The 18,233-nt window shown below is 36.4% G+C and overlaps 1 protein-coding gene across 1 annotated transcript in view; it reads left to right on the top strand.

Annotated features, from left to right (window-relative positions):
- Positions 1 to 17,259, top strand: part of LOC135504071 (E3 ubiquitin-protein ligase MARCHF9-like) — a 33,849-nt gene extending 16,590 nt beyond the window's left edge. The window contains exons 2-4 of the mRNA XM_064922350.1: positions 14,381 to 14,536; positions 15,044 to 15,236; positions 15,718 to 17,259. Of these exons, the coding sequence (XP_064778422.1) occupies positions 14,381 to 14,536; positions 15,044 to 15,236; positions 15,718 to 16,046 (678 nt within the window). The 3' untranslated portion in view covers positions 16,047 to 17,259. The remainder of the gene's footprint in view (positions 1 to 14,380; positions 14,537 to 15,043; positions 15,237 to 15,717) is intronic.
- Positions 17,260 to 18,233: the final 974 nt, after the last annotated feature.

Here is an 18,233-nt window from a genome sequence, read left to right on the forward strand (position 1 = left end):
TTTATACTGTCAGCCCAGTTATTATAACTACTTTATACTGTCAGCCCAGTTATTATAACTTCTTTATACTATCAGCCCAGTTATTATGTTTTTATAATGTCAGCACAGTTATTAGAACTTCTTTATAATGTCAGCACAGTTATTAGAACTTCTTTATACTGTCAGCCCAGTTATTATGTTTTTATAATGTCAGCACAGTTATTATAACTTCTTTATAATGTCAGCACAGTTATTAGAACTTCTTTATACTGTCAGCCAAGTTATTATAACTTCTTTACACTGTCAGCCCAGTTCTTGTAACTTCTTTATACTTTCAGCCCAGTTATTATAACTTCTTTATACTGTCAGCCCAGTTATTATGTTTTTATACTGTCAGCCCAGTTATTATGTTTTTATAATGTCAGCACAGATATTAGAACTTCTTTATAATGTCAGCACAGTTATTAGAACTTCTTTATATTGTCAGCACAGTTATTAGAACTTCTTTATAATGTCAGCACAGTTATTAGAACTTCTTTATAGTGTCAGCACAGTTATTAGAACTTCTTTATAGTGTAAGCAGAGTTATTAGAACTTCTTTATAGTGTCAGCACAGTTATTAGAACTTCTTTATAGTGTCAGCACAGGTATTAGAACTTCTTTATAATGTCAGCACAGGTATTAGAACTTCTTTATAATGTCGGCACAGGTATTAGAACTTCTTTAAAATGTCGGCACAGGTATTAGAACTTCTTTATAATGTCGGCACAGGTATTAGAACTTTTTTATAATGTCGGCACAGTTATTAGAACTTTTTTAAATTGTCGTCACAGTTATTAGAACTTCTTTATAATGTCGGCACAGTTATTAGAACTTCTTTATAATGTCGGCCCAGTTATTAGAACTTCTTTATAATGTCGGCACAGTTATTAGAACTTCTTTATAATGTCGGCCCAGTTATTAGAACTTCTTTATAATGTCGGCCCAGTTATTAGAACGTCTTTATAATGACGGCCCAGTTATTAGAACGTCTTTATAATCGTCAGCCCAGTTATTATAATGTCAGCCCAGTTATTCTAATGTCAGCCCAGTTATTATAACTTCTTTATCATTTCACCCCAGTTATTATAACTTATCATTTCACCCCAGTTATTATGTTTTTATAATGTCAGCATAGTTATTATAACTTCTTTATAATGTCAGCCCAGTTATTATAACTTCTTTATAATGTCAGCCCAGTTATTATAATGTCTTTATAATGTCAGCCCAGTTATTATAACGTCTTTATAATCGTCAGCCCAGTTATTATAACGTCTTTATAATCGTCAGCCCAGTTATTATAACGTCTTTTTAAACGCCAGTCCAGTTATTCTATTTTTTTCCGTGTCAGCCCAGTTATTATAATTTTTTTAGTGTCAGCCCAGTTATTATAATTTTTTTAGTGTCAGCCCAGTTATTAGAACTTCTTTAAAATGTCAGCCCAGTTATTAGAACTTCTTTATAATGTCAGCCCAGTTATTAGAACTTCTTTATAATGTCAGCCCAGTTATTAGAACTTCTTTATCATGTCAGCCTAGTTATTAGAACATCATTATCGTGTCAGCCCAGTTATTAGAACATCATTATCATGTCATCCCAGTTATTAGAACTTCTTTATGATGTCAGCCCAGTTATTAGAACTTCTATATCATGTCAGCCCAGTTATTAGAACTTCTTTATCATGTCAGCCCAGTTATTAGAACTTCTTTATAATGTCAGCCCAGTTGTTATAACATTTTTATAATGTCAGCCCAGTTATTATAATATTTGTATAATGTCAGCCCAGTCATTTTAAGGCTTTTATAACGTCAGCCCAGTTATTATAATGTATTTATAATGTCAGCCCAGTTATTATAATTTCAGCCCAGTTATTATAACTTCATTATAATGTCAGCCCAGTTATTAGAACTTCTTTATACTGTCAGCCCAGTTATTAGAACTTATTTACACTGTCAGCCCAGTTATTGTAACTTCTTTATACTGTCAGCCCAGTTATTATGTTTTTATACTGTCAGCCCAGTTATTATAACTTCTTTATACTGTCAGCACAGTTATTATAACTTCTTTATAATGTCAGCACAGTTATTAGAACTTCTTTATAATGTCAGCACAGGTATTAGAACTTCTTTATAATGTCAGCACAGGTATTAGAACTTCTTTATAATGTCAGCACAGTTATTAGAACTTCTTTATAATGTCAGCACAGTTATTAGAACTTCTTTATAATGTCAGCACAGTTATTAGAACTTCTTTATAATGTCGGCACAGTTATTAGAACTTCTTTATAATGTCGGCACAGTTATTAGAACTTCTTTATAATCGTCGGCACAGTTATTAGAACGTCTTTATAATCGTCGGCACAGTTATTAGAACGTCTTTATAATCGTCGGCACAGTTATTAGAACGTCTTTATAATCGTCTGCCCAGTTATTAGAACGTCTTTATAATCGTCGGCCCAGTTATTAGAACGTCTTTATAATCGTCGGCCCAGTTATTATAACATCTTTATCATGTCAACCCTGTTATTATAATGCTTTTATAATTTCAGCCCAGTTATAATGTTTTTATAATGTCAGCCCAGTTATTATAATGTTTTTATAATGTCAGCCCAGTTATTATAAGGCTTTTATAATGTCAGCCCAGTTATTATAATGTATTTATAATGTCAGCCCAGTTATTATAACTTCTTTATACTGTCAGCCCAGTTATTATAACTTCTTTATACTGTCAGCCCAGTTATTATAACTTCTTTATACTGTCAGCCCAGTTATTATAACTTCTTTTTATCATGTACCCGTCAGCCTAACGTCTTTATCAGTTATTATAACTTCTTTATACTGTCAGCCCAGTTATTATAACTTCTTTATACTGTCAGCCCAGTTATTATAACTTCTTTATACTGTCAGCCAAGTTATTATAACTTCTTTATATTGTCAGCCCAGTTATTAGACATTCTTTATACTGTCAGCACAGTTATTAGAACTTCTTTATAATGTCAGCCCAGTTATTCTAACGTCTTTATCATGTCAGCCCAGTTATTCTAGCGTCTTTATAATGTCAGCCCAGTTATTAGAACGTCTTTATCATGTCAGCCTGGTTATTAGAACTTCTTTATAATGTCAGTTTTTATCATGTCAGCCTAGGTTATTTTAACGTCTTTATCATGTCAGCCCAGTTATTAGAACTTATTGTCAGCACAGTTTTAGAACTTCTTTATAATGTCAGCACAGTTATTAGAACTCTTTATAATGTCAGCAGTTATTAGAACTTCTTTATAATGTCAGCCAGTTATTCTAAATCGTCTTTATCATGTCAGCCCAGTTATTAGAACTTTAACGTCCAGTTATTCTAACTTCTTTATAATGTCTTATTATAACCCAGTTATTATAATGTTTTTATAATGTCATAATGTCAGCCCAGTTATTATAACGCCTTTATAATGTCAGCCCAGTTATTCTAATGTCTTTATCATGTCAGCCCAGTTATTCTAACGTCTTTATCATGTCAGCCCGGTTATTCTAACGTCTTTATCATGTCAGCCCAGTTATTCTAACGTCTTTATCATGTCAGCCCAGGTTATTCTATAATGTCGTCTTTATCATGTCAGCCCGGTTATTTTAACGTCTTTATCATTATTCTAACGTCAGCCCAGTTATTCTAACGTCTTTATCATGTTTTTATAATGGTTTATTCTAACGCCTTTATCATGTCAGCCCAGTTATTCTAATGTCTTTATCATGTCAGCCCAGTTATTCTAACGTCTTTATCATGTCAGCCCGGTTATTCTAACGTCTTTATCATGTCAGCCCGGTTATTCTAACGTCTTTATCATGTCAGCCCGGTTATTCTAACGCCTTTATCATGTCAGCCCGGTTATTTAACGCCTTTATCATGTCAGCCTGGTTATTCTAACGTCTTTATCATGTCAGCCCGGTTATTCTAACGTCTTTATCATGTCAGCCCTGGTTATTCTAACGTCTTTATCATGTCAGCCGGTTATTCTAACGTCTTTATCATGTCAGCCCGGTTATTCTAACGTCTTTATCATGTCAGCCCGGTTATTCTAACGTCTTTATCATGTCAGCCCGGTTATTCTAACGTCTTTATCATGTCAGCCTAACGTCTTTATCATAAGCCCTGTTATTCTAACTTTATCATGTCAGCCCGGTTATTCTAACGTCTTTATCATGTCAGCCCGGTTATTTTAACGTCTTTATCATGCCAGCCTGGTTATTATGTTTTTATAATGTCTGCCCGGTTATTCTCACGTCTTTATCATGTCAGCCCGGTTATTATGTTTTTATAATGTCAGCCCAGTTATTATAAGGCTTTTATACTGTCAGCCCAGTTATTATAACTTCTTTATACTGTCAGCCAAGTTATTATAACTTCTTTATATTGTCAGCCCAGTTATTAGACATTCTTTATACTGTCAGCACAGTTATTAGAACTTCTTTATCATGTCAGCCCAGTTATTCTAACGTCTTTATCATATCAGCCCGGTTATTCTAACGTCTTTATCATGTCAGCCCAGTTATTATGTTTTTATAATGTCAGCCCAGTTATTATAATGTTTTTATAATGTCAGCCCAGTTATTATAAGTCTTTTATAATGTCAGCCCAGTTATAAGTATACTTCTTTATTATAACTTCTTTATACTGTCAGCCCAGTTATTGTAACTTCTTTATACTTATTGTAACTTCTTTATCAGTCAGCCTGTTATTGTAACTTCTTTATCATGTCAGCCCGGTTATTCTAACGTCTTTATCATGTCAGCCCGGTTATTCTAACGTCTTTATCATGTCAGCCCGGTTATTCTAACGTCTTTATCATGTCAGCCCGGTTATTCTAACGTCTTTATCATGTCAGCCCGGTTATTCTAACGTCTTTATCATGTCAGCCCGGTTATTCTAACGTCTTTATCATGTCAGCCCGGTTATTCTAACGTCTTTATCATGTCAGCCCGGTTATTCTAACGTCTTTATCATGTCAGCCCGGTTATTCTAACGTCTTTATCATGTCAGCCCGGTTATTCTAACGTCTTTATCATGTCAGCACTGTTATTCTAACGTCTTTATCATGCCAGCCTTTTATGTCAGCCCGGTTATTATAACTTTTTATACGTCTTTATCATGTCAGCCCAGTTATTCTAACGTCTTTATCATGTCAGCCCGGTTATTCTAACGTCTTTATCATGTCAGCACGGTTATTCTAACGTCTTTATCATTTCAGCCTGGTTATTATGTTTTTATAATGTCAGCCCAGTTATTATAATGCTTTTATAATGTCAGCCCAGTTATTATAAGGCTTTTATAATGTCAGCCCAGTTATTATAATGTATTTATAATGTCAGCCCAGTTATTATAACTTCTTTATACTGTCAGCCCAGTTATTATAACTTCTTTATACTGTCAGCCCAGTTATTATAACTTCTTTATACTGTCAGCCCAGTTATTATAACTTCTTTATACTGTCAGCCCAGTTATTATAACTTCTTTATACTGTCAGCCAAGTTATTATAACTTCTTTATATTGTCAGCCCAGTTATTAGACATTCTTTATACTGTCAGCACAGTTATTAGAACTTCTTTATAATGTCAGCCCAGTTATTCTAACGTCTTTATCATGTCAGCCCAGTTATTCTAACGTCTTTATCATGTCAGCCCAGTTATTCTAACGTCTTTATCATGTCAGCCCAGTTATTCTAACGTCTTTATCATGTCAGCCTGGTTATTTTAACGTCTTTATCATGTCAGCCTGGTTATTTTAACGTCCTTATCATGTCAGCCTGGTTGTTATGTTTTTATAATGTCAGCCCGGTTATTCTAACGTCTTTATCATGTCAGCCCAGTTATTCTAACGTCAGCCCAGTTATTCTAACTTCTTTATAATGTCTTCCCAGTTATTATAATGTTTTTATAATGTCAGCCCAGTTATTATAACGCCTTTATAATGTCAGCCCAGTTATTCTAATGTCTTTATCATGTCAGCCCAGTTATTCTAACGTCTTTATCATGTCAGCCCGGTTATTCTAACGTCTTTATCATGTCAGCCCGGTTATTCTAACGTCTTTATCATGTCAGCCCGGTTATTCTAACGTCTTTATCATGTCAGCCCGGTTATTCTAACGTCTTTATCATGTCAGCCCGGTTATTCTAACGTCTTTATCATGTCAGCCGGTTATTCTAACGTCTTTATCATGTCAGCCCGGTTATTCTAACGTCTTTATCATGTCAGCCCGGTTATTCTAACGCTTTATCATGTCAGCCGGTTATTCTTTTATCATGTCAGCCCGGTTATTCTAACGTCTTTATCATGTCAGCCCGGTTATTCTAACGTCTTTATCATGTCAGCCCGGTTATTCTAACGTCTTTATCATGTCAGCCCATGTCAGGTTATTCTAACGTCTTTATCATGTCAGCCCGGTTATTCTAACGTCTTTATCATGTCAGCCCGGTTATTCTAACGTCTTTATCATGTCAGCCCGGTTATTCTAACGTCTTTATCATGTCAGCCCGGTTATTCTAACGTCTTTATCATGTCAGCCCGGTTATTTTAACGTCTTTATCATGCCAGCCTGGTTATTATGTTTTTATAATGTCTGCCCGGTTATTCTCACGTCTTTATCATGTCAGCCCGGTTATTATGTTTTTATAATGTCAGCCCAGTTATTATAAGGCTTTTATACTGTCAGCCCAGTTATTATAACTTCTTTATACTGTCAGCCAAGTTATTATAACTTCTTTATATTGTCAGCCCAGTTATTAGAAATTCTTTATACTGTCAGCACAGTTATTAGAACTTCTTTATCATGTCAGCCCAGTTATTCTAACGTCTTTATCATGTCAGCCCGGTTATTCTAACGTCTTTATCATGTCAGCCCAGTTATTCTAACGTCTTTATCGTGTCAGCCCGGTTATTCTAACGTCTTTATCATGTCAGCCCAGTTATTATGTTTTTATAATGTCAGCCCAGTTATTATAATGTTTTTATAATGTCAGCCCAGTTATTATAAGTCTTTTATAATGTCAGCCCAGTTATTATAAGTCTTTTATAATGTCAGCCCAGTTATTATAACTTCTTTATACTGTCAGCCCAGTTATTGTAACTTCTTTATACTGTCAGTCCAGTTATTGTAACTTCTTTATCATGTCAGCCCGGTTATTCTAACGTCTTTATCATGTCAGCCCGGTTATTCTAACGTCTTTATCATGTCAGCCCGGTTATTCTAACGTCTTTATCATGTCAGCCCGGTTATTCTAACGTCTTTATAATGTCAGCCCGGTTATTCTTTATCATGTCAGCCCGGTTATTCTAACGTCTTTATCATGTCAGCCTGTTATTCTAACGGTTATTATTCTAACGTCTTTATCATGTCAGCCCGGTTATTCTAACGTCTTTATCATGTCAGCACTGTTATTCTAACGTCTTTATCATGTCAGCACGGTTATTCTAACGTCTTTATCATGTCAGCACGGTTATTCTAACGTCTTTATCATGTCAGCCCGGTTATTCTAACGTCTTTATCATGTCAGCCCGGTTATTCTAACGTCTTTATCATGTCAGCCCGGTTATTCTAACGTCTTTATCATGTCAGCCCAGTTATTATGTTTTTATAATGTCAGCCCAGTTATTATAAGGCTTTTATAATGTCAGCCCAGTTATTATAAGGTATTTATAATGTCAGCCCAGTTATAATAACTTCTTTATAATGTCAGCCCAGTTATATCACTTCTTTATAATGTCAGCCCAGTTATTATCACTTCTTTATACTGTCAGCCCAGTTATTCTAACGTCTTTATCATGTCAGCCTGGTTATTATGTTTTTATAATGTCAGCCCGGTTATTCTAACGTCTTTATAATGTCAGCCCAGTTATTATAATGTATTTATAATGTCAGCCCGGTTATTCTAACGTCTTTATCATGACAGCCCGGTTATTCTAATGACTTTATCATGCCAGCCCGGTTATTCTAACGTCTTTATCATGACAGCCCGGTTATTCTAACGTCTTTATCATGTCAGCCCAGTTATTATAATGTATTTATAATGTCAGCCCGGTTATTCTAACGTCTTTATCATGACAGCCCGGTTATTCTAATGACTTTATCATGCCAGCCCGGTTATTCTAACGTCTTTATCATGCCAGCCCGGTTATTCTAACGTCTTTATAATGTCAGCCCAGTTATTATCACTTCTTTATAATGTCAGCCCAGTTATTATAATGTATTTATAATGTCAGCCCAGTTATTATCACTTCTTTATAATGTCAGCCCAGTAATTATGACTTCTTTATAATGTCAGCCCAGTTATTCTAATGTCTTAATAATGTCAGCCCAGTTATTGTAACTTCTTTAAAGTCAGCCCATTTATTAAAATGTCTTAATAATGTCAGCCCAGTTATTGTAACTTCTTTATAATGTCAGCCCAGTTATTATCACTTCTTTAAAATGTCAGCCCAGTTATTATAACTTCCTTATGTCAGCCCAGTTATTATCACTTTAATGTCAGCCCAGTTATTTTCTTGTTTTTAATGTCAGCCCAGTTATTATAACTTATTTATAATGTCAGCCCAGTTATTATAACGACCTTTATCATGTCAGCCCAGTTATTCAAAATGTCTTTATAATGTCAGCCCAGTTATTATAACTTCTTTATAATGTCAGCCCAGTTATTATAATGTATTTATAATGTCAGCCCAGTTATTATCACTTCTTTATAATGTCAGCCCTGTTATTATAACGCCTTTATCATGTCAGCCCAGTTTTTATAATATTTTTGCCCAGTTATTATAACTTCTTAATAATGTCAGCCCAGGTATTATAACACCTTTATCATGTCAGCCCAGTTATTCTATCCTCTTATCATGTCAGCCCAGTTATTATAACATCTTTGCCCAGTTATTATAACTTCTTAATAATGTCAGCCCAGTTATTATAACTTCTTTATAATGTCAGCCCAATTATTATAACGTCTTTATGTCATCCCAGTTATTATAACTTCTTTATAATGTCAGTCCAGTTATTATAGTGTCAGCCCAGTTATTATAACTTCCTTATAATGTCAGCCCTGTTTTTATAACTGTCAGCCCAGTTATTATAACGTCTTTATAATGTCAGCCCAGTTATTATAACGTCTTTATAATGTCAGCCCAGTTATTATAACGTCTTTATAATGTCAGCCCAGTTATTATAACGTCTTTATAATGTCAGCCCAGTTATTTTAACGTCTTTATAATGTCAGCCCAATTATTTTAACGTCTTTATAATGTCTGCCCAATTATTATAACGTCTTTATAATGTCAGTCCAGTTATTATAGTTTCAGCCCAGTTATTATAACATCTTTATAATGTCAGCCCAGTTATTAGCACTTCTTTATAATGTCAGCCCAGTTATTATAATGTGTTTATAATGTCAGCCCAGTTATTATAACTTCTTTAATGTCAGCCCAGTTATTCTAACTTCCTTATAATGTCAGCCCAGTTATTCTAACTTCCTTATAATGTCAGCCCAGCTATTATAGTGTCAACCCAGTTATTATAACTTCTTTAAAATGTCAGCCCAGTTATTATAACTTCCTTATGTCAGCCCAGTTATTATCACTCCCTTATAATGTCAGCCCAGTTATTATCACTTCCTTATAATGTCAGCCCAGTTATTCTAATGTCTTAATAATGTCATCCCAGTTATTATAACTTCTTTAATGTCAGCCCATTTATTAAAATGTCTTAATAATGTCAGCCCAGTTATTGTAACTTCTTTATAATGTCAGCCCAGTTATTATCACTTCTTTATAATGTCAGCACAGTTATTATAATGTATTTATAATGTCAGCCCAGTTATTATCACTTCTTTATAATGTCAGCCCAGTTATTATCACTTCTTTATAATGTCAGCCCAGTTATTATCACTTCTTTATAATGTCAGCCCAGTTATTATCACTTCTTTATAATGTCAGCCCAGTTATTATAGTGTCAACCCAGTTATTATAACTTCTTTAAAATGTCAGCCCAGTTATTATCACTTCTTTATAATGTCAGCCCAGTTATTATCACTTCTTTATAATGTCAGCCCAGTTATTATCACTTCTTTATAATGTCAGCCCAGTTATTCTAAATGTCTATATAATGTCAGCCCAGTTATTCTAAATGTCTATATAATGTCAGCCCAGTTATTATAACTTCTTTATAATGTCAGCCCTGTTATTATAACTTCTTTATAATGTCAGCCTAGTTATTCTAATGTTTTTATAATGTCAGCCCAGTTATTATAACTTCCTTATAATGTCAGCCCAGTTATTATAATGTCAGCCCAGTTATTATAACTTCCTTATAATGTCAGCCCAGTTATTATAACTTCCTTATAATGTCAGCCCAGTTATTATCACTTCCTTATAATGTCAGCCCAGTTATTCTAATGTTTTTATAATGTCAGCCCAGTTATTATAGTGTCAGCCCAGTTATTATAACTTCCATAATGTCAGCCCAGTTATTATAATGTCAGCCCAGTTATTATAACGTCTTTATAATGTCAGCCCAGTTATTATCACTTCTTTATAATGTCAGCCCAGATATTATAACGTCTTTATAATGTCAGCCCAGATATTATAACGTCTTTATAATGTCAGCCCAGTTATTATAATGTCTTTATGTCAGCCCAGTTATTATCACGTCTTTATAATGTCAGCCCAGTTATTATCACGTCTTTATAATGTCAGCCCAGTTATTATCACGTCTTTATAATGTCAGCCCAGATATTATAACGTCTTTATAATGTCAGCCCAGATATTATAACGTCTTTATCATGTCAGCCCAGTTATTATAACGTCTTTATAATGTCAGTCCAGTTATGATAACGTCTTTATCATGTCAGCCCAGTTATTATAACGTCTTTATAATGTCAGTCCAGTTATGATAACGTCTTTATCATTTCAGCCCAGTTATTATAACGTCTTTATCATGTCAGCCCAGTTATTATAACGTCTTTATCATTTCAGCCCAGTTATTATAACGTCTTTATCATTTCAGCTCGTTTAATATAACGTTCATTACTGACGGGCAAGTTGCTCCTCTCCCCCACTCAAATCGGTATGTGGTAAGTCAATGAATGTATCTCATAATAACACATTTTTAACAAGCGAGACAGGGGGGAATTCAATTTTGAAGGTACAATACAGCTGTTTTTATCTCAATATCAAATAATTTCTGGGTAACAATGAAGTACCTTACTGTGATTATTATTTTTTTCCATTACAATGGTCAAAAATGTAGCTAGGACTGTCTGGGACAGTTGTAGCTGCTGAGGAGAGGATTGCTCATAATAATGGCTGGAACAGAGCAAATTAAAAGGCATCAAACACATAGAAGCCATGTGTTTGATACCATTCCACATGTACTGAAATTTCAGGTGGTCTTTTCAAGAGCTCTTACACTAAAAGGACATTATCATAATTTTCACAATTTCACAGTATTATTCCAACCTCCTAGTGTGGAAATATATACATCACACAGGAAAATCACTTTTTTGACATCACTGGGCATTTAAAACTGGAGAATATTGTTTTGTCTAATTATCGTCCCCCTGTCAAGAAACAGGGCTCCTGGTTACTTAGGGAGGAATAAACATGGGTTAAATGAGCCACTGTGCTCCATTTGTGATTGGAAATAAAGAAAAGGATTTGGGATGTAATTATTTCTGCAGTGAGTGTAGTTTCTCGTATTGCACTATTAAATATAATTTTCATGAGTCATCAGGGACTATGGCCTTATCTCAATTTAATTTGGTCAACTCCTTCCATCCTCTCTCGTCTCCTTTTGAAAAATGTCAAAGGTAATTGAGGAGAGGTGTTGAGGCGAGGGAAAGTGGACAAAATAGTGCCTGTATGAAATTAGACCGTCTCCACACCTTATCCAAGAAGAATAGCTGCTGCCTCTGCAAAAGCTAGTGGGAAATCCAAATAAACAAATCACAAACCACACACACATTGTCAGGCAAATTACGTTTACAGGGGTGGATCCCAAAATAAATGTGTAAAGTAATAAAAACAAATTAAGTTTGTTGTGCAAGTTGTCGGTCCAGTGTGGCTTAGTTGGTAGAGCATGCCATTTGAAATGACAGGGTTGTGGGTTTGATTCCCATGGGGGACCAGTACAAATTAACATTTATGCTCTGGATACAAGTGTCTGCTATTTGACTAAAATTAAAAAATGCAAGACAACCAACCAACTTAATTAGTGAGGGTAGTTTCTAATATTCCACTATTGTAATGATTTAAAATCCATGATGGGGAGTATGCAAAGGGGGAGAAGCCTCAGGATGCAGCCTGACTTCCTTCCCATCTCTCCAGATGGGATGTTTGCTGTAGATGCTGCTAGCAATTAATAGGAAACTGCATTCAGAGGAATGACTAGGTTACTCTTTTAAAGCCCAATCCAGCCAATTGATGTCAAAATCAAATAATTTCTGGGTAACAATGAACTACCTTACTGTAATAGATTTCCATTAAAATGAGCAAAACATTTTAGCAACTCAAATGTTTCTCAAGCAAACAATTTGCTTGGACTGGGTGGTCTTGAGTATGGAGGTTGAAAGTAAAAACTGAAAACTCCCACTAGCTTTTGCAGAGGCAGCAGCTATTCTTCTTGGATAAGGTGTGGAGACGATCTAATTCCCTCGGTTTGAACTCTTTTTGTTATTGGTCCTGTAAACCTGCTGGTTACAAGGTCCTGTGTATATTGTATTTTCAACAATCATGAAACACTGATAAAATTTGTTCACACGTTTACAGTGTTAGATTTATCAGCTGTTGTACAATATAATATAAAACAGGAAAAACAGGGAAAACAGAATTTTGGCTGCACTGGGACTTTAACTTCAGCCCTTTTAGATGTGTGTAAATAGGCACATACATAACTGTTTAAATGTTTCTACAATGCTCAACATTCTCCCTATTCCTCAAGAGTCAGTCTGTTGAAAGGGCAATGTTTGCCGTAGGTGCTGCAGTAGGGCCTGTATTGATTGAGTTCACTGAGAGTCTGTCTCTGCATCCCAAATGGAAACCTATTCCCTACATAGTGTAATACTTTTGACCAGAGTCCTATGTGTCCTAGTCAAAAGTTGTGCACTATAAAGGGAATAGACCTCCAATTTGAGACACGTTCTAGGTGAACAGTAGGGTTTGAATGGCTCACCTCCCATTCACTTGCCTGCACTTCGAATCTCTGTGCACCCCTGCCAATGTTGCTGGGTCCTAATAGGCTCGTTCTGGCCAACAGGCCACAATCAAGATGGGTGCATGCATTGATCTACTAATGATTCCTAGATATTAATCATTTTAGCACTAATGATTCCTAGACATGAATCATTTAGCAATAATGATTCCTAGACATGAATCATTTGAGAACTAATGATTCCTAGACATTCATAATTTTAGCACTAATGATTCCTAGACATTCATAATTTCAGCACTAATGATTCCTAGACATTCATAATTTTAACACTAATGATTCCAAGACATTCATAATTTTAACACTAATGATTCCTAGACATTCATAATTTCAGCACTAGTGATTCCAAGACATTCATAATTTTAGCACTACTGATTCCAAGACATTCATCATTTTAGCACTAATGATTCCTAGACATTCATAATTTCAGCACTAATGATTCCTAGACATTCATCATTTTAGCACTAACGATTCCTAGACATTCATAATTTCAGCACTAATGATTCCTAGACATTCATCATTTTAGCACTAATGATTCCTAGACATTTATAATTTCAGCACTAATGATTCCTAGACATTCATCATTTTAGCACTAACGATTCCTAGACATTCATCATTTTAGCACTAACGATTCCTAGACATAAATCGTTTGTGCACTAGTGATTCCAGACATTAATCATTTGACCTCTAATGATTCCTAGACATGAATCATTTCAGTATTGATGAGGAGTAACGAAACAACCTCGGCATTTAGCTAAAATACGGTCGTTTTCAGCACTTTTTAAGAAGGAAGTTAGCCAACATTTAACAAAGGTGGAAATCGTGGAAGAGGAGGAAGATACTCTATTTAATAATGAATAGGTCATTCATAGTTGCTTTCTGACAGTTTCAAAGTCTACATTAAGTGGGAGGATTGTGATGTTGAGTTAAGGTCCCACAACCTGTGTGGACCCACTCATCGTCCAAACCAGTAGCTTCGGAGAGACATTGAAGGCTATCCATAATCCAATATTGTTTGTTTTTTCAAAATATTTTAAATTCAGAAATAACTTATGGTATGTTATGCCACGTCAGAACATTGACTTGAATAGGAATATCTGTTCTAGTAATTCTGTTTCTACTCCTGTCTCCTGCAGGGAGAGCTGCTGAGCCCGTGTCGCTGTAAGGGCTCTGTGCGCTGCACCCACCAGCCCTGCCTCATCCGCTGGATCAGCGAGAGAGGCTCCTGGAGCTGTGAGCTTTGCTACTTCAAGTACCATGTTCTGGCCATCAGCACCAAGAACCCACTGCAGGTACCTTTCCTCAGCCTGTCCAACCCCTCATTCTCTGGGACTTACGCTCTGGCCAGAATCAGACCTTATCTCCTAGGTACTTCATGCGGTACAATACGATAGTAGCTACACCTTGCCAACTGCAAGATATTCACCATATTGCTCACACCCATCCTTTCAGATCTACACAAGTGTCTAAGGGGTAGGGGCTAGGGGTCTGTCTCATCCACTCCAGTCGTATTTTCATTGTGCACAAGGTCTACTCTCATCTCAAATTAATTTATATTTTTTCTAGTAGCCACAGATCTTATCTCACAGTTTTCTGCTAATGCATCGATTTAAACAATGCACAATACCGCAATCAGGAGTATGCAGTGCTCTGCTCAGGTGCACCAGTCTAGGCATTACAGTTACTCACTTTGCTAGAACAAATCGTGGGCACTCACAATGATGGTGTGAGGACTGGACTTCACCATATTGTCCCTTTCTTACTGTCCCTGTCTCGGCCCTTGTGGCTGTTCTGTTCAGTGGCAGGCCATCTCCCTGACGGTGATTGAGAAGGTCCAGATTGCTGCCATCATCCTGGGCTCCCTGTTCCTCATCGCCAGCATCTCCTGGCTCATCTGGTCATCCCTCAGCCCCTCGGCCAAGTGGCAGCGTCAGGACCTGCTCTTCCAGATCTGCTACGGCATGTACGGCTTCATGGACATCGTGTGCATCGGTGAGGGGGATGAATCATGTGAAACTGGACCGTTGGCATGGTCACACAAATTCTCATATACAGGCCCATGAATACACACGCACGCATGCACGCAGGCAGGCAGGCAGGTAGGCATGCACAAAGATGCACGCAGACATGCAGGCAGGCATGCACACACATGCATTCAGGCAGGCATGCACACACATGCATTCAGGCAGGCAGGCATGCATGCACACGCACAGACACGCACACACACGGAAATCTTTGTAGATAGATTTGTTTTGTGTGAAATGGTGCATTGCCCACCTGAAAACAGATGGTACTAGCTTTGTATCTGCACTGTGTGGTTATGCCAAATGCCAGTTATATATACTAGTGCTATAGTATTTGGCTGATTCTTACATATTAGTTGCTGGAAGTATTTCATGCAAAAGCCTTTAAAATCATTAGATATCTTGCCTTTCCCATATCTGTAAAAATAAAAAACTCTCTCTCTTCCCAGGCCTTATAATCCACGAGGGCTCATCAGTGTACCGGATATTCAAGCGATGGCAGGCTGTCAATCAGCAGTGGAAAGTATTGAACTATATAAAAGCCAATGACTTGGGGGACCCGCTGAGTAGCAGTAAGGGTGGGGGTCGGGGCTCACGAAGTAACTCCCATGGCCTGGGTAGTGGCAGCAGTGGGAGACGGAACCGGAGGTTCAGGACTATTCTGGACCACCACTGTGGCTACACCATCCTGCACATCCTCAGCCAGCTACGGCCTCACAACCCACGCTTTGGCTCCACGGCCAACCGGGAGGTGGTGATGAGGGTGACAACGGTATGAGACTGAACGTGGAAGGGCTGGAAGAAAAGACTAAAACTGGATATCGTGTTTTCTGGCCAGTTCTTTCTGGCCAGTTCTTTCAAGTGATTCTGTCAACACCATTGAGGAACTGGATTTCAATACCCAGCCCAGGGAATGACATGTACAGACAAGACCATGTCTCGCACTGCAGTCAAGCTACTGTGATATTGTAACGACCATTGCCATGCTCGGCTCATCATGATTCCTCCCAAGTGGATTTATCCTACTGGAGCAGTGGTTTTCCCTGAAACAACAACAGACAGAACATGCTGAACTATGAGGATCTTTCCAGGAGTTTGTTTAGAGGTGCACATTTGTAATAATTGAAGAACTGATATTATGAGCTACGTTAAACATGCAAGGCTTTATAACAACGCAATCCAAGGTGAGAACAGATTTTTCGGGACAATTTCAGGATGCACAAAGATTATTTTATCTTTAATGTATTTTCTCCAGGGTTTTTTGGTATGATTTCCATTTTACTCATTTCTATTTTTTTTGTGGCAGTATGATTTAAAGAGATACCGGCCACACCAAACATTAACAAACTCTGAATAATAAGTCATTTACGAGTTTTGCAGTTCTGAAATATTGTTGTAGATAATGATGATTAGGCTACAGACCAGAGAACAACAAATACATCATATCTAAGACATCACATGAAAACAGCAGTTATTACTGCAAACAATAAATACAAGGATCAATGGATAGACTACAAAATGAAGATTATTTATTTATTAACATTAAAATTACTCCTAGTCCTATCTTCTCTGCAATAAAGATATCTGTACATTTCATGGTGAATTTTGCATGGATATATATTTTTTTTATGCAGCATCATCATCACATAACATTTAAGCACTTCTACAAATTTGCTCATTCAGAATGGTGCTTTTCAGAAAAGCTTTTTATTCATCTGGTTTCATTGCACCAAACTGTTTTTTGAATCTGTCAAATAGCAGTGTGTTATTTCAGCTAAAACAAAGATGACTGACTTGCTGCTGTGTGCTGATGATTCAGATTTGGATTAAAGCTGGAGATCAATGTAATCTCTTGCTATTCACTATCTCACTCCTGTGTCATTGTTTTTCTTTATATCTACTTATACAGTTAGAAATGACTACCTCATTCTTATTATTATTAAAACTGCCCTCTTGCAAGTTGTATCTTGCTTCATGGTGTAAATACAATTACATACACACTACAATTCAAAAGTTTGGGGTCACATGGAAATGTCTTTGTTTTTATGAAGAAAAGCATTTTTTTCCCGTTAAAATAACGTGAAATGGATCAGAAATACAGTAGACACTGTTAATGTTGTAAATTACTATTGTAACTGGACAACTTCCGGTGAAACTGGAGGGTGCGCAATTCAAATAAATAATCATAAATATTATGGATTTTAAACATTTATGTACTTATAAATGTCTTATATTGGCTGAAAGCTTAAATTATTGTTAATCTAACGGCACTGTCCGATTTACAGTAGCTATTACAGTGAAAACGGTAACGGTTTTCTTCTTGAAAGAGAGGCGGACCAAAATGCAGCGTGGTTAGTTTTGTACATCTTTAATAAAGATGAAAATACAACAATCTACAAAGCAAGAAATGTGAAAAAACCAAAACAGTCCTATCTGGTGCCACAAACACAAAGACAGGAACAAGGACAATCACCTACTACACACTCCAAGAATATGGCTGCCTAAATATGGTTCCCAATCAGAGACAATGATAAACACCTGCCTCTGATTGAGAACCACTTCAGACAGCCATAGACTTTGCTAGCAAACCCCACTAAGCCACAATCCCAATACCTATGAAAAACCCCAAGACAAAACACACCACATACCAAAACCCATGTCACACCCTGGCCTGACCAAATAAATAAAGAAAATACTAAGACCAGGGTGTGACAGAAAACATGCCATGTGATTGTTTGAGGACGGCGCCACACATCAAAATATTTTGCCACGGGCACAGGTTTCATACATTCACAAATAATGATGAAATATTCACTTACCTGTTAAATCTTTCTCTGATTTGTCATCCAAAGGGTCCCAGCTATAACATGTAGTGTCATTTTGTTAGATAAAATCCTTCTTTATATCCCAAAAAGTCTGTTTAGTTGGCGCCATCGATTTGAGTAATCCACTCGTTCAACAGCGG

This window comes from Oncorhynchus masou, chromosome 18 (assembly GCF_036934945.1).
Source record: "Oncorhynchus masou masou isolate Uvic2021 chromosome 18, UVic_Omas_1.1, whole genome shotgun sequence".
Taxonomy (NCBI): domain Eukaryota; kingdom Metazoa; phylum Chordata; class Actinopteri; order Salmoniformes; family Salmonidae; genus Oncorhynchus; species Oncorhynchus masou.